Source organism: Scophthalmus maximus, chromosome 14 (genome assembly GCF_022379125.1).
Source record: "Scophthalmus maximus strain ysfricsl-2021 chromosome 14, ASM2237912v1, whole genome shotgun sequence".
Lineage (NCBI taxonomy): Eukaryota > Metazoa > Chordata > Actinopteri > Pleuronectiformes > Scophthalmidae > Scophthalmus > Scophthalmus maximus.
In genome coordinates this window covers 22816980-22840000 of record NC_061528.1, presented here as the reverse complement: position 1 = coordinate 22840000, position 23021 = coordinate 22816980, and the positions used below count along the sequence as shown (strand labels likewise).

The following is a 23021-nucleotide window of genomic DNA, read 5'->3' as shown; positions in this document are numbered from 1 at the left end:
AGTAAACTCTACAGTGACCTGTGCTCTATAGTACACTTAACAGTGACCTGTTTTCTATAGTAAACTCTACAGTGACCTGTGTTCTATACAAAACTCTACAGTGACCTGTGTCTGTGTTCTATAGTAAACTCTACAGTGACCTGTGTTCTATAGTAAACTCCACAGTGACCCGTGTTCTATAGTAAACTCTACAGTGAGCTGTGTTCTATAGAAAACTCTACAGTGACCTGTGTTCTATAGTAAACTCCACAGTGACATGTGTTCTATAGTAAACTCTACAGTGACCTGTGTTCTATAGTAAACTCCACAGTGACCTGTGTTCTATAGTAAACTCTACAGTGACCTGTGCTCTATAGTACACTTAACAGTGACCTGTTTTCTATAGTAAACTCTACAGTGACCTGTGTTCTATACAAAACTCTACAGTGACCTGTGTCTGTGTTCTATAGTAAACTCTACAGTGACCTGTGTTCTATAGTAAACTCCACAGTGAGCCGTGTTCTATAGTAAACTCTACAGTGACCTGTGTTCTATAGAAAACTCTACAGTGACCTGTGTTCTATAGTAAACTCTACAGTGACATGTGTCTGTGTTCTATTGTAAACTCCACAGTGACCTGTGTTCTATAGTAAACTCTACAGTGACCTGTGTTCTGTGTTCTATAGTAAACTCTATAGTGACCTGTGTTCTATAGTAAACTCTATAGTGACCTGTGTTCTATAGTAAACTCTACAGTGACATGTGTCTGTGTTCTATTGTAAACTCCACAGTGACCTGTGTTGTATAGTAAACTCTACAGTGACCTGTGTTCTGTGTTCTATAGTAAACTCTATAGTGACCTGTGTTCTATAGTAAACTCTATAGTGACCTGTGTTCTATAGTAAACTCTACAGTGACATGTGTTCTATAGAATACTCTACAGTGACCTGTGTTCTATAGTAAACTCTACAGTGACCTGTGTTCTGTGTTCTATAGTAAACTCTATAGTGACCTGTGTCCTGTGTTCTATAGTAAATTCTACAGTGACCTGTGTTCTGTGTTCTATAGTAATCTCTACAGTGACCTGTGTCTGTGTTCTATAGAAAACTCTACAGTGACATGTGTTCTATAGTAAACTCCACAGTGACCTGTGTTCTATAGTGAACTCTACAGTAACCTGTGTTCTATAGTAATCTCTACAGTGACCTGTGTCTGTGTTCTATAGAAAACTCTACAGTGACATGTGTTCTATAGTAAACTCCACAGTGACCTGTGTTCTATAGTAAACTCTACAGTGACCTTTGTTCTATAGTAAACTCCACAGTGATCTGTGTTCTATAGTAAACTCTACAGTGACCTGTGTTCTATAGTAAACTCCACAGTGACCTGTGTTCTATAATAAACTCTACAGTGACATGAGTTCTGTGTTCTATAGTAAACTGTACAGTGACCTGTGTTCTGTGTTCTATAGTAAACTCTACAGTGACCTGTGTTCTATAGTAAACTCTACAGTGACCTGTGTTCTATAGTAAACTCCACAGTGACCTGTGTTCTATAGTAAACTCTACAGTGACATGTGTTCTGTGTTCTATAGTAAATTCTACAGTGACCTGTGTTCTATAGTAAACTCTACGGTGACCTGTGTTCTATAGTAAACTCCACAGTGACCTGTGTTCTGTGTTCTATAGTAAACTCTACAGTGACCTGTGTTCTGTGTTCTATAGTGAACTCCACAGTGACCTGTGTTCTATAGTAAACTCTACAGTGACCTGTGTTCTGTGTTCTATAGTTAACTCTACAGTGACCTGTGTTCTGTGTTCTATAGTAATCTCTACAGTGATCTGTGTTATATAGCAAACTCTACAGTGACCTGTGTTCTGTGTTCTATATTAATCTCTACAGTGACCTTTGTCTATAGTAAACTCTACAGTGACGTGTTCTATAGTAAACTCCACAGTGACCTGTGTTCTATAGTAAACTCTACAGTGACCTGTGTTCTGTGTTCTATAGTAATCTCTACAGTGACCTTTGTCTATAGTAAACTCTACAGTGACATGTGTTCTATAGTAAACTCCACAGTGACCTGTGTTCTATAGTAAACTCTACAGTGACCTGTGTTCTGTGTTCTATAGTAATCTCTACAGTGACATGAGTTCTATAGTAAATTCTACAGTGACCTGTGTTCTGTGTTCTATAGTAAATTCCACAGTGACCTGTGTTCTATAGTAAACTCCACAGTGACCTGTGTTCTATAGTAAATTCTACAGTGACCTGTGTTCTATAGTAAACTCCACAGTGACCTGTGTTCTATAGTAAACTCTACAGTGACCTGTGTTCTATAGTAAACTCCACAGTGACCTGTGTTCTATAGTAAACTCCACAGTGACCTGTGTTCTATAGCAAATTCTACAGTGACCTGTGTTCTGTGTTCTATAGTAAATTCCACAGTGACCTGTGTTCTGTGTTCTATAGTAATCTCTACAGTGACCTGTGTCTGTGTTCAATAGAAAACTCTACAGTGACCTGTTTTCTGTGTTCTATAGTAAAATCCACAGTGACCTGTGTTTTATAGTAAACTCTACAGTGACCTGTGTTCTATAGTAAACTTCACAGTGACCTGTGTTCTATAGTAAACTCTACAGTGACCTGTGTTCTGTGTTCTATAGTAAACTCTACAGTGACTTGTGTTCTGTGTTCTATAGTAAACTCTATTGTGACCTGTGTTCTATAGTAAACTCTACAGTGACCTGTGTTCTATAGTAAACTTCACAGTGACCTGTGTTCTATAGTAAACTCTACAGTGACCTGTGTTCTGTGTTCTATAGTAAACTCTACAGTGACCTGTGTTCTGTGTTCTATAGTAAACTCTATTGTGACCTGTGTTCTATAGTAAACTCTACAGTGACCTGTGTTCTGTGTTCTATAGTAATCTCTACAGTGACCTGTGTCTGTGTTCTATAGAAAACTCTACAGTGACATGTGTTCTATAGTAAACTCCACAGTGACCTGTGTTCTATAGTGAACTCTACAGTGACCTGTGTTCTATAGTAAACTCCACAGTGACCTCTGTTCTATAGTAAACTCTACAGTGACCTGTGTTCTATAGTAAACTCTACAGTGACCTGTGTTCTATAGTAAACTCCACAGTGACCTGTGTTCTATAGTAAACTCTACAGTGACCTGTGTTCTATAGTAAATGCTACAGTGACCTGTGTTCTATAGTAAACTCTATAGTGACGTGTGTTCTATAGTAAACTCTACAGTGACCTGTGTTCTATAGTAAACTCCACAGTGACCTGTGTTCTATAGTAAACTCTACAGTGACATGAGTTCTGTGTTCTATAGTAAACTGTACAGTGACCTGTGTTCTGTGTTCTATAGTAAACTCAACAGTGACCTGTGTTCTGTGTTCTATAGTAAACTCTACAGTGACCTGCGTTCTATAGTAAACTCTACAGTGACCTGTGTTCTATAGTTAACTCCACAGTGACCTGTGTTCTATAGTAAACTCTACAGTGACATGAGTTCTGTGTTCTATAGTAAACTCTACAGTGACCTGTGTGCTGTGTTCTATAGTAAACTCCACAGTGACCTGTGTTCTATAGTAAACTCTACAGTGACATGAGTTCTTTGTTCTATAGTAAACTCTACAGTGACCTGTGTTCTATAGTAAACTCTACAGTGACCTGTGTTCTGTGTTCTATAGTAATCTCTACAGTGTTCTGTGTTCTATAGTAAACTCTACAGTGACCTGCGTTCTATAGTAAACTCTACAGTGACCTGTGTTCTATAGTTAACTCTACAGTGACCTGTGTTCTATAGTTAACTCTACTGTGACCTGTGTTCTATAGTTAACTCTACAGTGACCTGTGTTCTATAGTTAACTCCACAGTGACCTGTATTCTATAGTAAACTCTACAGTGACATGAGTTCTGTGTTCTATAGTAAACTCCACAGTGACCTGTGTTCTATAGTAAACTCTACAGTGACATGAGTTCTATGTTCTATAGTAAACTCTACAGTGACCTGTGTTCTATAGTAAACTCTACAGTGACCTGTGTTCTGTGTTCTATAGTAATCTCTACAGTGATCTGTGTTCTATAGTAAACTCTACAGTGACCTGTGTTCTGTGTTCTATAGTAATCTCTACAGTGATCTGTGTTCCATAGTAATCTCTACAGTGATCTGTGTTCCATAGTAAACTCTACAGTGACCTGTGTTCTGTGTTCTATAGTAAACTCTACAGTGACCTGTGTTCTATAGTAAACTCCACAGTGACCTGTGTTCTATAGTAAACACTACAGACACCTGTGTTCTATAGTAAACTCTACAGTGACATGTGTTCTATAGTAAACTCCACAGTGACCTGTATTCTATAGTAAACTCCACAGTGACCTGTGTTCTATAGTAAACTCTACAGTGACCTGTGTTCTATAGTAAACTCTACAGTGACCTGTGTTCTTTAGTAATCTCTACAGTGACCTGTGTTCTATAGTAAACTCTACAGTGACCTGTGTTCTGTGTTCTATAGTAAACTCTACAGTGACCTGTGTTCTATAGTAAACTCCACAGTGACCTGTGTTCTATAGTAAACTCCACAGTGACCTGTGTTCTATAGTAAACACTACAGTGTCCTGTGTTCTATAGTAAACTCTACAGTGACATGTGTTCTATAGTAAACTCCACAGTGACCTATATTCCATAGTAAACTCCACAGTCACTTGTGTTCTATAGTAAACTCTACAGTGACATGAGTTCTGTGTTCTATAGTAAACTCTACAGTGACCTGTGTGCTGTGTTCTATAGTAAACTCCACAGTGACCCACAGTGACCTGTGTTCTATAATAAACTCTACAGTGACCTGTGTTCTGTGTTCTATAGTAATCTCTACAGTGATCTGTGTTCTATAGTAAACTCTACAGTGACCTGTGTTCTATAGTAAACTCTACAGTGACCTGTGTTCTATAGTAAACTCTACAGTGACCTGTGTTCTATAGTAAACTCTACAGTGACCTGTGTTCTATAGTAATCTCTACAGTGACCTGTGTTCCATAGTAAACTCTACAGTGACCTGTGTTCTGTGTTCTATAGTAAACTCTACAGTGACCCGTGTTCTATAGTAAACTCCACAGTGACCTGTGTTCTATAGTAAACACTACAGTGACCTGTGTTCTATAGTAAACTCTACAGTGACATGTGTTCTATAGTAAACTCCACAGTGACCTGTGTTCTATAGTAAACTCCACAGTGACCTGTGTTCTGTGTTCTATAGTAAACTCTACAGTGAACCGTGTTCTATAGTAAACTCCACAGTGACCTGTGTTCTATAGTAAACACTACAGTGACCTGTGTTCTATAGTAAACTCTACAGTGACCTGTGTTCTATAGTAATCTCTACAGTGACCTGTGTTCCATAGTAAACTCTACAGTGACCTGTGTTCTGTGTTCTATAGTAAACTCTAAAGTGACCCGTGTTCTATAGTAAACTCCACAGTGACCTGTGTTCTATAGTAAACACTACAGTGACCTGTGTTCTATAGTAAACTCTACAGTGACATGTGTTCTATAGTAAACTCCACAGTGACCTGTATTCTATAGTAAACTCTACAGGGACCTGTGTTCTATAGTAAACTCCACAGTGACCTGAATCCTATAGTAAACTCCACAGTGACCTGTGTTCTATAGTAAACTATACAGTGACCTGTGTTCTATAGTAAACTCTACAGGGACCTGTGTTCTATAGTAAACTCCACAGTGACCTGTATTCTATAGTAAACTCCACAGTGACCTGTATTCTATAGTAAACTCCACAGTGACCTGTGTTCTATAGTAAACTCTACAGTGACCTGTGTTCTATAGTAATCTCTACAGTGACCTGTATTCTATGGTAAACTCTACATTGACCTGTGTTCTATAGTAAACTCTACAGTGTTCCGTGTTCAATTAGAATACTCTACAGTGTTCCGTGTTCAATTAGAATACTCTACAGTGACCTTTGTTCTATAGAAAATGTTCTGTGTTCTGTGCAGCTCAAGATGGTTCTGATCAAGTGCTGCGACATCTCCAATGAGGTGCGGCCCATGGAGGTGGCTGAGCCCTGGGTGGACTGCCTGCTGGAGGAGTACTTCATGCAGGTGAGTCCACTAAAGTGGGCAAGTGCCATTTTTATACCAACACTGATAAAATTAGGTTTCATTTCAATAAAAAATGCAGTACAGTAGCTTCACTTGCTTCAGTGTTTCTCCTCCTCCTGCTCAGAGCGACAGGGAGAAGACTGAGGGGCTTCCTGTGGCTCCGTTCATGGACAGAGAGAGGGTCACCAAGCCAACAGCTCAGATTGGCTTCATCAAGTTTGTCCTCATCCCCATGTTTGAGTCTGTGATGAAGGTGAATATTCAGGACAGTGATGACAATGCTAAGGTCAGGTCAAAGTGAGAACATTCTGGGGTTCTTGAAGTAGATTAATGAAGTTTGTACAGTCTCAATAGAATCAGCAGCACGTGACTCTCCTGGATTATTTAACACTACTCTTGCAGCTCAATTATTATATCCATCCATCCCCATTTTATTGATTGTCTATATGTTGTCTTAAAGAATTCCCACAATAGAATAGAATAACTACGTTCCCTACCACGTTTTAACAATTCTACAACTTTTATAAATGTGAAATCAACATATGAATTGTGCAAAATGATTATGATCAATGTGTGACTAAATGTACTGCTCACTATAAGTAAACGAATGTGAGTCTGTAATATAAAGAGAAGGAGTGACCATGGTAGTAGGAGTCTTTTAGGATTTTACAGCCACTGCAGATCCCAGTCCCAGGATGGTTTGACCTCTTCTCACTTTTCACAACAGAATATGGAAATTGCCCAAACACGAAGAAATTGCAATAATGTTACTGACACTTGGACCCTGTGTGTGTGTGTGTGTGTGTACCAGCTGTTCCCACAGATTGAAGAGGCAATGGTGCAGCCACTCAGAGAGTCAAGGGACCGATATGAAGAACTCAAACAGATTGATGATGCCATGAATGAGGTTGGAGGATTGCTATGAGAGAAAGAGAGAGTGTGTGTGTCTGTGTCTGTGTCATTTGTACTTGATGCAGATTGCGGCTGATAACAAGTAATGTTCCCACAAGGTGCAGAAAAAGAAAAGTGAGAGCTTGACCATGGGAGGGAAGAAGAAGTAAACAGTTTTAAAAGGTTAGGAACAAAACAAAGCTACAGTTTTCCTTTGGCATTAAGTGCTTCATCCATCCATCCATCCATCCATCCACCCTTTCACTCTCTTCACTTCTTGAAGTGCTTGCTGTCACATGATGTGGTCAGTTAGAATCAAAGAGGCCAACTTGAAGGAAAACAAATGTCATGGGAAGATTTCTTTACGAATGCAATCTGTGTTTCAGAACCAGTGAGACCAGAATATGGGCGTAAAGTGGAGTCGTCAGACACGTTGGTTGGTTATAGGCCATCACTCTGTCCTGTCTTGCTTGTGCATTCTGAAGAGCAGAGGACTAGAATGTGTGATCTGGGAAAATCAGGTAGATTTCAGTGGGTCACAGAAAACTGGACGAGTGGATCTGTGAGAGACTCGAGGACCCGATGGACAATCCAAAGCCTTTTTCAGGGAATGTCGAATTTGTACAGCACAGACTGCGTCAGTGAACACTATTTAGAAACATATCTTGCATTGTTTTTATTTGAAATGTGTTGTTTTTTACAGATTGTACAGATTTCTAGTGCCATTTGTTCTTTCCTACAAAATAAACGGGTTACAATATCAAACTCCTGTCTGGACTGTTGATATCTGATCTCCATAATCAGTCAAAATCATGATCCAAACCTCTATTATACCCTGTACAAAATGATATATATAAAGCAAAATTGTCATATAAAGAACCATTCAGTATTCAGTGTCAGTAGATTTGTCCTAATTTATTTTCTTACAAATCATTTGAGCACAATAAAAAAAAATTATATTTTATTGCCAGAAATTTTAACGGGAACCGGGTTGCAAGCTTTGAGTTCCGAGGTATAAGGGAACCCAGGGTGTGTCCCTTCTCTGCAGATCTATAGATTTTTAGAACACTATCTGTCTTTGTGAATCAGGTGTGCATCACTGAGTTAGTTTTATAATCCAGTAAACTAATCAGGAAGTCAATTCAATTGGTATGTGGGTTTTACACAGTGGAAAACACAGTTCCATTAGGTCTTATGATGAAAGTTTAATAGTTCCATATTAATGCATCACTTATTTTATTTTTTTGCAGCATTAAAAAATTTGTGCCCTCACTAAAGAAGCCAAGTGTTTTCACTTGATCACCAGTCCAGTGACAAGATGTACAAGGTGCCCGCATTACTGTCACACAAAATAAATTGAGCTTCAAAAGTCTGGGAACTATGATTTGTATATTTACATTGTCTTCACAAAGTATTCAGAGGCCACACATTATGTTGTAGATTTAATTTTCAGACACAAAACTAGTTTGAGCATTTATGAACGTGGCCGTTATCACCTAAGGAAATGTGCGAACGTGTACGTGTTCAAATTCAATACTTTTTACCAAATGTAATCCGCACAAGTGTGGCCAAGGTGACCAAAATCGAATCAGTCGATTTTGAGTATGTGATGTCATTGTGATGTTTTTGCAAAATGTGAAGAAATTACCCTGTGGCATTCCTAACGTTCAAGTGACGAGTAAGGCAGACAGATGGAACGGCCGACAGCCCATAACCAAAGTACCTGTGGCTACACTGTTGCCGCGCCGGAGGAATTAGAATGTAGAAGAAGTCAAAGTAGAGAGTGGACAGCAGGCCCGACTTTAATGTAGGTGCATTATGTGTGGGGAAAAAAATCCATCTACAGTCTCCAAGGACGTCATCAATGTACACCTTAGATTCATCATTCAAAGCATCAAACACAAAGGAGGTCATGTTTAGGTAGATGACGGAGTCGTCTCCTTCTTGGTCTTCTTCTTCTTGTCGTTTTTCTCCTGCGTCATCGTCCTCTTCAGCTGCTGCTCCTCCAGTCGCTGCTGCTTCTTCTGCAGGTACGACGACACATTGTCGAAACTCATCTTGTGCAGGTGCTCAAACCTGCTGTTGGTCCTGGTGGAGGCTGTCGTGTGAGAGAGCAAGAGGAGGAAGAAGGTTGGTGACGGGAGCTACAACTGCATGACAAGTAACCACATGCACAGGCCAGCAGGAACCTGTAAATTAGCAGGTCAACACAAATGATCCACATCCACTGACATTCGTTAAGCCTCTACACTGATAAGTGTGTAGGGCTAGAGTCTTTTGGCTAGAGGGGCTCTGTGTGTGTGTCTGTCTGTCTGTCTGTCTGTCTGTCTGTCTGTCTGTCTGTCTGTCTGTCTGTCTGTCTGTCTGTCTGTCTGTCTGTCTGTCTGTCTGTGTGTGTGTGTGTGTGTGTGTGTGTGTGTGTGTGTGTGTGTGTGTGTGTGTGTGTGTGTGTGTGTGTGTGTGTGGTGAGTGTGTGTGTGTGTGTGTGTGTGTGTGTGTGGTGAGTGTGTGTGTGTGTGTGTGTGTGTATGTGTGGGTGAGTGTGTGTGTGTGTGTCTGTGTGGGTGAGTGTGTGTGTGTGTGTGTGTGTGTGTGTGTGTGTGTGTGTGTGTGTGTGTGTGTGTGTGTGTGTGTGTGTGTGTGTGTGTGTGTGTGTGTGTGTGTGTGTGTGTGTGTGTGTGTGTGTGTGTGTCTGTGTGTGTGTGTGTGTGTGTGTGTGTGTGTGTGTGTGTGTGTGTGTGTGTGTGGACTTACCTTCAAGCGTCTCCCAGTGTGGTCTGAAGGCCTCTTTGACTGTGATGAGTTCAGGCGTCTCAGCATCACACTGATGGAGCAGGTAAGAACACAGGTCAGTTTGGGTTGTACGGTCAGGGTCAAGTCAACAGGTTGACACAATGAGTCATGTCAGCGCACTTTTCTTCACTGCTGTTTACTGTATTGGGATCAATAAAGTACATCTATCTTTCTATCTATGTATCTACATCTGGGATTCAACATGGCAGCACAAATTAAATAATAGTAATAGTAATAAGTATTACTATTATTTGTAGTCATAACAACAGTAACACAAATTACATGAACACTCAGTGTGCACATGTACAGTATCACACGTTACCTCCCAGTAGCCTCGTCTGTGTGAGTAAATTTGGAGCGGTGCATCATGGGAGTCCATCAGCACCCAGAGCCGTCCTTCTGGGTCAAAGGTCATGTCTAGGGGACAGTGTGGCAGACACAGCCGACTGTGAGGCGTGAGCCTCTCTGTTCCCACCAGCTCCAGGGTGAAGAACTGAACTGTGGACACTCTGAGAACACACAAGAAACATCAAGTCATCTACTGATGACCAGTTTGTGCTCCTGTTTGTCTCCCACCAGCCTGGTAAACTCCACAGTGACCTGGTGGCGTGTTGCTGTTCCACTGAGGAACTAAATGGATTCTGCTCCACACAGTGACTGGAGGAGAACTGAGGGGCTGGGACACACACGGTGATGTTGTGAGCGTGGGAGGTTTCTTCCTGCTTCTGCATGAGGCGTGGCTGAGGGTGGAGAACACTGAAATGCAACAACCCTTGAGATCATGTATGCTGTGATTTGGAACTACACAAATAAAATTGAATTGAATTTCCACGAAACTTAGTGCAGGGATGGGGGATGGGACATGGGCCACTAAAGAACCAATGACACGTTGGCAGGGATCCAGGGTGGCTTCAGAGACAATATAAAAATGGACGTAGTCATGGGTTCCGAAAAGTGAAGGCAATGCCAAAGAGCCCGAAGCCTGTTTTCACTGGAAGCACCAGCAGAGGGCGCTGATGAAATACTATGATAAAATGACCATTATTCTCACTTGATCCATGAGCCTCTCACAGACATGTCGCTATCAGCGCTTATGTAACAATGTGAAATATTTTATTTTACAGAATAAACAATGCAGAAAAAAATGTGCATTTATGTTTACACTTAATAAATAAATCATGTTCTATATGTTTGGTTGTATTTGTGTTTTCTTTTTATTTATAGTAATTTAGGATTAAGATTATGGTTAAACTAACATATCAAGCCTCAATTATATCTATTTGTCATAAAGGTTTGATGACGACATTTTAGGAATCATTGACAAATAAAAAATATACCTGGAGGTGGATGGACACATCTCCCAGTACATGACAATGACCCAGAGTGAGTTACACTCACCTTTCACACAGCACAGCTATGTGGCATCCATCAGGGGAGCTGCTGATACGACACACAGTTGGCTTCTGGCAAACAAGACAAAGAAAAAAAGAATGTGAATGAAATGAAGGGAGACAAATCCACAGATAATCTTCTCCTGACTCTATAGACTCTGCTGAGAATTTTAGCATCTTTCAGCTCATTGTCTTGGTTTTATGGCTTTGTTTCCCCAATAACAATCAAACGAACTAAACTGCAAAAACTCAAATTTCTACACAAATTTCCCAAAGTAGAGCTCAGGGGCATGTGCATGATACTGAAATCAAGTGTCTGTGATGCTGAAGATAATTGTGAACACACTTGAAAGTAACATGCATATTCTACTGCCTGTAAGTTGTTTTATATGTTAAGAATACACATATCATAAAGTCAAAGTGACATTAAAGACGATAAGAGAGAAGTGTTTTATACTTCAAGTATGAAAATGAAGTTGACTTGAATGTGTTTGATAAAATGTTTACAACTTTCACAGGTTCCTGTTTAAAGAGTGAACTCTGATTCATGTAGCAGCTGCATGAGGTTCCTGTGTGTTTCATTAATATGCAGGTGGTATATGCCATAATGTCTGCCTGAAAACAATCCTAGAGGAAACACTGGTATTGGTGCAGTACTTTGTCAAACAGGGTAATCTTATATTAATGTAAATGCTAACTGCCTCCGCAAGGATAAAATAAAAACATGTAGGGATAACTCATTTTAAGATGCAGTCGAACCCTTTACAAAAACTGGGTTGAAGGAAAAGTATTTCAACTTTTGTTGAATATTTACCAGCCTGACATTGGAAGAATGTAATGAATGCACAAGAGCTGTTGGTCTGGGGATGTCTGGGGAAAAACACTGAAAGTCAATTGGTGAGACTCTCCGTTACCTGTATCCCTCTGCGGTGGATTCAGCTTCCTGTCAAGGTTTGTTACATAATCAAAGTACCATTGTGTTGAAAATATTGTAGTAACAACAAAATATCCACTCATCCAAACAGATCAATCAACTTTAGAAAGTTAGTGCCTGTTAAACTTCACAAAAAGAAGTGAATATAGTTTTCATAAGGTTTGATGCTTCTTTGTTTTCAGCATGCATTCTGTCTGCTCTGAGCATACTTCATCTTTTCTAATGGGAACACACTTCTGACCCCAGAACGACTTTCTCAGAATAAGTATATAGGATGGCATCATGACACGGTGTGGGTCTGTACTGCATTATTGGTGTGGTAGCATTTTTGTGGTTACCTTCTGTTCTCTCTCAGCCTCAGAGCTTGGTGTCTCTTCAAGCTCTGTGAGGTCCCAGCTCTGGAGCCTACGGCCAGACTCATACTCCCACAGCTTCACAGTCCCATCCTGACAGACACAAACACAGTTCACGTTACACTGAAACTCAACCGGACTTTGGTTTTGATGAAAGCTATGTCAGCTCTGACGTTATGCAGTCAAAGTTTTCACATACAGTAGATTTTTGCTGCATTTACATTGTCCAAAGTACAAGGGAACCATTTCTTTTCTAGTATTCAATGATTATACATGGCCTTGTTTTCTAAATGTGACTTTAATAGTTCACCCTTACCAACTCTGCCATCTCTTGACAGAGATAAACAGTGTGACATAAAGTAATAATGTGGCAGGACGTAGGAAAACTAAATGGTCCAAGACCAAAATGACAAAAATAAATAAAACCACAGACCGACCATGTGCAAAAATCTCCCAAAAAGTGAAGCCAAATGATCTTGATCTTGATCATTTTAGGTAGTTCTTATCACACTGATGTATGTTCAAGTGTTCATGTTTCTTATAAGTTTGGTCTTAATTAGTTATTTGATGATATGAAAAAGAGGTTTCATGATTGGTCGAGTGTGTGTATGGGCGGGGCCTTGATAACGCAGTGTCACACCAAGATCACATAGAGGTCAAAAGCACAAGATGGTGGAACCCGTGTCCAGGATGTTTTAGCTTCATCTTCGTATAAGAGGAAGTGGAGGCACGTAATCCATCTTTATATTCGCAGGTATAAACCCTGAGATGGTAATATAATTTTTGAAGCTCCAGAGCAGAGAATAACATGATATTTAACAAGTTCAGTGTTGTTGTTCAACACTTGTGATCATTGTTCCTCTTAGACGACATTTAGAGACAAAGTAGCATGAAACATGCTTTTCTGCAGCTGATGCAGCTACATGTTGGACTTGTGAACAGTGACAGAGATAAAAATCTTGTTACAATTTTTAATCAAACTGTCAATTCATTATTGACTAAAAGGAAGAATATAGAGTCCAGCACATTGTGGGTGGTGTGCATGTGTATGTTAATGTCGTTTACCCCCGATCCAGACAGTAGACAGTGGGAATGAGTTGATGGGACCAGCAAAGCACTGACAAACCTGAGAGAAAGCAGGAGAAAACAAAACAGGAAGAGTAATGATAAAGCTTAACTTGAGAAACATTCATGAGTATCCACACAAAACAATCAGTGTTAGAGCCATCTAGCTGCTTCCTTCTGTTCAGCACAAAGGGGTTTGAACCAAGTGGAAACCCACCATAACATCACCATCTTGGTCTCTTTTGGAACCAGACGTAGGAGAGGGGGTGGGTCTGACTGAGACATCATCAACTGTGCACCCATCTACACATCTACGATGGGACAGTACCAGCTGTCAATCACGCTGTATCCACACTCCATTGCATACAGTGCTTTGTTGTCTATTTTACTTCAAATGAGACCATCATTTACTAAATCAACATCATGCTGTATTGGAGAAGACTTAAACCCATAAACTACAGACCATTAACTCCTCAGGAAAATGTTTACTGACATTATAAATCAAGTGAGAAACTGTCATTTTCTCATAGACTTCTATAGAACCTGACTTCCTTTTGCAACAAGTAGATTCACCCTCTGCTGTCACTCCTCATTGACGCACATCATTTTAAAAGGGACTAATGCAGGATGGAAAGCTATTGAATGAGAGTGACTAATGATCATTATTGAATTAAAAGTGTTGATGAGCAGGACATACTGCAGGGAGATATGGGTGAACACCTCAGTAAATTTGTGTTTATGGTTATAAACACCACTAGGTGGCACTTTGCCCATAATGTTACCTGGGTTATCTGTATGGACTTGCTTTGATTAATTCCTTCAGTAAAAGAGAGAACTTTGTACCATCAAGAGGTTTGTCATTATTGTTTATCAGATTGGTTATCTAAAGCTTACCAACAATACAATAAATATAATATTTAAACAACGAGGATTTCATTTGTGGTCGAGTACTGTGGTGGGTGATGCTGGTAGTAATACCATGAGCATATGACAGTGGTAATGAAATTAAAAAAAGGAACAAAAAGACAACTAATTACCAACTAACTAAATCCCAGAGGCATGAACCTTGGTTCAGACTTTCAGGTGGTGAAGCCCTTACTCACTGTTGATGTCCCAGGCAGAAGGACTGGATGTTGTATGGACACCGGAGGTGGCTCACTCGGATCTTCTCATCTCGGTCAGCTGTCATGATGTACTTGTCATTCGGCGACATAGTCTGAAAGACAGAAGAAGGGGGCAAGCATTACCAGTCACTCACACTGGGACTTAGTATCTATAAACTTCTCTCATTTTATGTGAACCTTCCCAAACATAAACAAAATGCGAAACAAAATGCATTGTATTTCCTACAGACACTTGACTTTTTCAGCCTCACTGCTGCTTTGATCGCTTTCTTTGTGCTTTATACTAATGCACATTTACACACACACACACACACACACACACACACACACACACACACACACACACACACACACACACACACACACACACACACACACACACACACACACACACACACACACACACACACACACACACACACACACACGCACACACACGCACACACACACGCACACGCACACGCACACGCACACGCGCACACACACACGCACACGCGGGTGCTGGTGAGATTCTGGTCTGCAGTAAACTTCTTTCACGATCTTTCCTTTGAAGTGATGAAAATATCTAATATTATAACATCATAATTCTTATTTTAACTGTGGTGAAACCCAAGACAATTTGTGTTTTACAGATGTCTGTTGAGACTGGGGACACCCAGCTTGAACACAAGACAATCCAGACACCCGGGACATCTGGACACCGTAATTATATCTGCTGTGCAAGGACATTGGACAAGGACAAGGACCTGGTTGTGACATATGTGTCAAAAACATTTGATGTACGTGCAACTGTGGATCTTTAAACATTTGCACATACTGGCACATACCGTTAACAAATCTACACTACACTTGTGATAATGCTGTTTGCCAAGTGTTTATGCAGCTTAGTGTTACTTACCATGGCTAGCAACATGGACAGGTGTCCCATCTTCAGCTCCCCCTCCCTCTGTGGTGCCACCACTGAGAAGGAGTAGACGTCTCCTGACTTGTCCGCCACCAGAAGCTCGTCCTCGGCGTGGCTGAACACAAGGGCTGTGCACCTCCTCACCACCCACCTGTGGACCCACACATAGCTATTATTAGCATGTCCGCCTTACATGATTGTCTGTACAGTACCTGAGTGAGTTTGAAGTTGTACCTGATGCTGATACACTGCCATGAAGGCTCACAGTGAAAAAGAACCAGTCTCTTTGTGTCATCAGTCAGGGCCACCAGCTTTCCAGAGGGAGACACCGTGAACGCAAGGACTTTGTCACTTCCTGTTTCCTCTGAGACACCCTCATCACTGATGACAGAGGAGATACATTGTCATATTCAAATCCCACTATGTCTTGGAGAACAGACCACAATGGATTTGTCTGAGTTGGTTTCTGTTTCAACTCATCTCTTTCTTTTTGAATGGATTTTTCTTTCCCTTTGCAAACAAACTTACTCAACAACCAGCCACCATCTGCTTGTCTTTACCTGTTGTTGTCATCTGTTGTGTTCTTTGGCTTCTTCTCAGCAGCGCTACAGTCAAATACAAACGGTTCTCTGCAAGTATTACAGAAGAACACATGGATTACAACGGGTTCCTGCATGGTGGAAGTTTCAACTACATTCATCTAGTTTGATATACGCTCAGTTCAGTTTAACTTCCTGAAATGAATGGGAAAAGTTGAATTACCGCCTCATGTACCAATTCAATCTGAAATTCTGTTTCCATGTACTGTATAAAAAAAGTAACCTCAGAATTCAGGTGTTGTGGACTAACTGTGGCAATGTTAGATTCAGTTTGCTGGGGGGGGTTTCTCAGAAAATTTAAACCATTTTGTCTGTGTAATTAATTAATCAAATAATTGGAAAAGGTCCGACCAACAGTTTGGACTGTTAACCTTTAGTGTAAGCAGTTGACAATATGAACCTCGCAGTGCAGGAGCTTGGTGCTGGAGACTGACAGAGGACTGGAATACTGTACCTGTTGTAAAAACAGATGCACAGTGTTTCTGTTCATTGACCAATCACTGGTCACTACAGATGCGTCTCTACATCACCAGACGCGTCTCTACATCACTACAGACGCGTCACTACATCACTACAGACGCGTCACTACATTACTACACACTACATCACTACAGACGCGTCTCTACATCACTACAGACGCGTCTCTACATCACTACAGACGCGCCACTACATCAGCACAGACGCGTCACTACATTACTACACACTACATCACTACAGACGCGTCTCTACATCACTACAGACGCGTCACTACATCACTGCACACTACATCACTACAGACGCGTCTCTACATCACTACAGACGCGTCACTACATCACTACACACTACATCACTACAGACGCGTCTCTACATCACTACAGACGCGCCACTACATCACCACAGATGCGTCTCTACATCACTACACACTACAGACGCGTCTCTACATCACTACACACTACAGACGCGTCTCTACATTACTACACACTACATCACTACAGACGCGTCTCTACATCACTACAGACGCGTCTCTACATCACTACAGACGCGCCACTACATCACCACAGACGCGTCACTACATTACTACACACTACATCACTACAGACGTGTCTCTACATCACTACAGACGCGTCACTACATCACTACACACTACATCACTACAGACGCGTCTCTACATCACTACAGACGCGTCTCTACATCACTACAGACGCGCCACTACATCACCACAGACGCGTCTCTACATCACTACACAATTCAGACGCGTCTCTACATCACTACACACTACAGACGCGTCTCTACATCACCACAGACGCGCCACTACATCACTACAGACGAGTCACTACATCACTACACAGCGTCTCTACATCACCACAGACGCGCCACTACATCACTACAGACTACATCGCGTCTCTACATCACTACAGACGAGTCACTACATCACTACACACTACATCGCGTCTCTACATCACTACAGACGCGCCACTACATCACCACAGACGCGTCACTACATCAGTACAGACCCGTCACTACATCACTACAGACGCGCCACTACATCACCACAGACGCGTCACTACATCACCACAGACGCGTCACTACATCACTACACACTACATCGCGTCTCTACATCACTACAGACGCTACACACTACATCACTACAGACGCGTCTCTACATCACCACGGACGCATCACTACATCACTACAGATGCGTCACTACATCACTACAGACGCGTCTCTACATCACTACACACTACATCACTACAGACGCGTCTCTACATCACTACAGACGCGCCACTACATCACCACAGACGCGTCTCTACATCACTACACACTACAGACGCGTCTCTACATCACTACACACTACAGACGCGTCTCTACATCACCACAGACGCGCCACTACATCACTACAGACGAGTCACTACATCACTACACACTACATCGCGTCTCTACATCACTACAGACGAGTCACTACATCACTACACACTACATCACTACAGACGAGTCACTACATCACTACACACTACATCACTACAGACTACATCGCGTCTCTACATCACTACAGACGAGTCACTACATCACTACACACTACATCACTACAGACGAGTCACTACATCACTACACACTACATCACTACAGACGAGTCACTACATCACTACACACTACATCACTACACACTACATCGCGTCTCTACATCACTACAGACGAGTCACTACATCACTACACACTACATCACTACACACTACATCGCGTCTCTACATCACTACAGACGAGTCACTACATCACTACACACTACATCACTACATCGCGTCTCTAAATCACTACAGACGCGTCACTACATCACTACACACTACATCGCGTCTCTACATCACTACAGACGAGTCACTACATCACTACACACTACATCGCGTCTCTACATCACTACAGACGCGCCACTACATCACTACAGACGCGTCTCTACATCACTACAGACGCGTCACTACATCACTACACACTACATCACTACAGACGCGTCTCTACATCACTACAGACGCGTCTCTACATCACTACAGACGCGTCTCTACATCACTACAGACGCGCCACTACATCACTACAGACGCGTCTCTACATCACTACAGACGCGTCACTACATCACTACACACTACATCACTACAGACGCGTCTCTACATCACTACAGACGCGTCTCTACATCACTACAGACGCGCCACTACATCACCACAGACGCGTCTCTACATCACTACACACTACAGACGCGTCTCTACATCACTACACACTACAGACGCGTCTCTACATCACCACAGACGCGCCACTACATCACTACAGATGAGTCACTACATCACTACACACTACATCGCGTCTCTACATCACCACAGACGCGCCACTACATCACTACAGACGAGTCACTACATTACTACACACTACATCGCGTCTCTACATCACTACAGACGCGTCACTACATCACCACAGACGCGTCACTACATCACTACATCGCGTCTCTACATCACCACAGACGCGCCACTACATCACTACAGACGAGTCACTACATCACTACACACTACATCGCGTCTCTACATCACTACAGACGAGTCACTACATCACTACACACTACATCACTACACACTACATCGCGTCTCTACATCACTACAGACGAGTCACTACATCACTACACACTACATCACTACACACTACATCGCGTCTCTACATCACTACAGACGAGTCACTACATCACTACACACTACATCACTACACACTACATCACTACATCGCGTCTCTAAATCACTACAGACGCGTCACTACATCACTACACACTACATCGCGTCTCTACATCACTACAGACGAGTCACTACATCACTACACACTACATCGCGTCTCTACATCACTACAGACGCGCCACTACATCACTACAGACGCGTCTCTACATCACTACAGACGCGTCACTACATCACTACACACTACATCACTACAGACGCGTCTCTACATCACTACAGACGCGTCTCTACATCACTACAGACGCGTCTCTACATCACTACAGACGCGCCACTACATCGCGTCTCTACATCACTACAGACGCGCCACTACATCACTACAGACGCGTCTCTACATCACTACAGACGCGTCTCTACATCACTACAGACGCGCCACTACATCACCACAGACGCGTCTCTACATCACTACACACTACAGACGCGTCTCTACATCACTACACACTACAGACGCGTCTCTACATCACCACAGACGCGCCACTACATCACTACAGATGAGTCACTACATCACTACACACTACATCGCGTCTCTACATCACCACAGACGCGCCACTACATCACTACAGACGAGTCACTACATTACTACACACTACATCGCGTCTCTACATCACTACAGACGCGTCACTACATCACCACAGACGCGTCACTACATCACTACATCGCGTCTCTACATCACTACAGACGCGTCTCTACATCACTACAGACGAGTCACTACATCACTACACACTACATCGCGTCTCTACATCACTACAGACGCGTCACTACATCACCACAGACGCCTCACTACATCACTACATCGCGTCTCTACATCACTACAGACGCGTCTCTACATCACTACATCGCGTCTCTACATCACTACAGACGCGTCTCTACATCACTACAGACGCGTCTCTACATCACTACAGACGAGTCACTACATCACTACACACTACATCGCGTCTCTACATCACTACAGACGCGTCACTACATCACCACAGACGCCTCACTACATCACTACATCGCGTCTCTACATCACTACAGACGCGTCTCTACATCACTACATCGCGTCTCTACATCACTACAGACGAGTCACTACATCACTACAGACGAGTCACTACATCACTACACACTACATCGCGTCTCTACATCACTACAGACGCGTCTCTACATCACTACAGACGCGTCTCTACATCACTACAGACGAGTCACTACATCACTACACACTACATCGCGTCTCTACATCACTACAGACGCGTCACTACATCACCACAGACGCCTCACTACATCACTACATCGCGTCTCTACATCACTACAGACGCGTCTCTACATCACTACATCGCGTCTCTACATCACTACAGACGCGTCACTACATCACCACAGACGCGTCACTACATCACTACATCGCGTCTCTACATCACTACAGACGCGTCACTACATCACCACAGACGCGTCACTACATCACTACAGACGCGTCACTACATCACTACAGACGCGCCACTACATCACCACAGACGCGTCACTACATTACTACACACTACATCACTACAGACGCGTCTCTACATCACTACAGACGCGTCACTACATTACTACACACTACATCACTACAGACGCGTCTCTACATCACTACAGACGCGTCACTACATCACTACACACTACATCACTACATCACTACAGACGCGTCTCTACATCACTACAGACGCGTCTCTACATCACTACAGACGCGTCTCTACATCACTACAGACGCGCCACTACATCACTACAGACGCGTCACTACATCACTACACACTACATCACTACAGACGCGTCTCTACATCACTACAGACGCGTCTCTACATCACTACAGACGCGCCACTACATCACCACAGACGCGTCTCTACATCACTACACACTACAGACGCGTCTCTACATCACTACACACTACAGACGCGTCTCTACATCACCACAGACGCGCCACTACATCACTACAGATGAGTCACTACATCACTACACACTACATCGCGTCTCTACATCACCACAGACGCGCCACTACATCACTACAGACGAGTCACTACATTACTACACACTACATCGCGTCTCTACATCACTACAGACGCGTCACTACATCACCACAGACGCGTCACTACATCACTACATCGCGTCTCTACATCACTACAGACGCGTCTCTACATCACTACAGACGAGTCACTACATCACTACACACTACATCGCGTCTCTACATCACTACAGACGCGTCACTACATCACCACAGACGCCTCACTACATCACTACATCGCGTCTCTACATCACTACAGACGCGTCTCTACATCACTACATCGCGTCTCTACATCACTACAGACGCGTCTCTACATCACTACAGACGCGTCTCTACATCACTACAGACGAGTCACTACATCACTACACACTACATCGCGTCTCTACATCACTACAGACGCGTCACTACATCACCACAGACGCCTCACTACATCACTACATCGCGTCTCTACATCACTACAGACGCGTCTCTACATCACTACATCGCGTCTCTACATCACTACAGACGAGTCACTACATCACTACAGACGAGTCACTACATCACTACACACTACATCGCGTCTCTACATCACTACACACTACATCGCGTCTCTACATCACTACAGACGCGTCTCTACATCACTACATCGCGTCTCTACATCACTACAGACGAGTCACTACATCACTACAGACGAGTCACTACATCACTACACACTACATCGCGTCTCTACATCACTACAGACGCGTCTCTACATCACTACAGACGCGTCTCTACATCACTACAGACGAGTCACTACATCACTACACACTACATCGCGTCTCTACATCACTACAGACGCGTCACTACATCACCACAGACGCCTCACTACATCACTACAGACGCGTCACTACATCACTACAGACGAGTCACTACATCACTACACACTACATCGCGTCTCTACATCACTACAGACGCGTCACTACATCACCACAGACGCCTCACTACATCACTACATCGCGTCTCTACATCACTACAGACGCGTCTCTACATCACTACATCGCGTCTCTACATCACTACAGACGCGTCACTACATCACCACAGACGCGTCACTACATCACTACATCGCGTCTCTACATCACTACAGACGCGTCACTACATCACCACAGACGCGTCACTACATCACTACAGACGCGTCACTACATCACTACAGACGCGCCACTACATCACCACAGACGCGTCACTACATCACTACAGACGCGTCACTACATCACTACAGACGTGGACAGATTCAACAGATCTGAATCGAGTCATGTACGACACAAGGAAAGTATTCTTTCAACGATGAAGGCCGAACTGCGTCGCGCACGTGCCACAATCTCCTCACATCGTTCCACAGTGTCAACAACTTCCGCATGACGTGACGAGTCACCCACGACGACGACTATCCTCACCTGCTCTGTTTGGTGTGAACGGCCACGAGAGTCTTGTCACAGGTGGAAACGAACCAGTCTCCACAGAAACCGACGGCAGCCATGACGGTTTGGAGTCGCACGCTGTGGTCGCACGCGACAACAACAAGAGAGCATCGTCGCACCAATTGTACGTCACCGACTACACGCCCCCTCGAAAAGTACAGAATGTACAATCTGTAAACA

General features: G+C 42.8%; 2 protein-coding genes across 3 annotated transcripts in view; one reads left to right on the top strand and one right to left on the bottom strand.

Moving 5' to 3' along the window:
• Positions 1–7769, top strand: part of pde9aa (phosphodiesterase 9aa) — a 53257-nt gene extending 45488 nt beyond the window's left edge. For both annotated transcript variants that reach the window (XM_035651650.2, XM_035651649.2), the window contains exons 15-19: positions 6009–6113; positions 6238–6366; positions 6925–7020; positions 7124–7187; positions 7391–7769. In XM_035651650.2, the coding sequence (XP_035507543.1) occupies positions 6009–6113; positions 6238–6366; positions 6925–7020; positions 7124–7174 (381 nt within the window). In that variant the 3' untranslated portion in view covers positions 7175–7187; positions 7391–7769. The remainder of the gene's footprint in view (positions 1–6008; positions 6114–6237; positions 6367–6924; positions 7021–7123; positions 7188–7390) is intronic.
• Positions 7770–8775: 1006 nt separating this feature from the next.
• On the bottom strand, positions 8776–22975 carry wdr4 (WD repeat domain 4). The gene is made up of 11 exons (XM_035651653.2): positions 22818–22975; positions 16129–16197; positions 15803–15949; positions 15563–15719; positions 14644–14756; positions 13541–13601; positions 12461–12568; positions 11196–11260; positions 10120–10306; positions 9759–9828; positions 8776–9102 (listed from the first exon to the last, which is right to left on the bottom strand). Exons 1-11 carry the CDS (start codon positions 22898–22900, stop codon positions 8921–8923), a joined length of 1242 nt encoding a protein of 413 aa, XP_035507546.2. The 5' UTR covers positions 22901–22975; the 3' UTR covers positions 8776–8920.
• Positions 22976–23021: the final 46 nt, after the last annotated feature.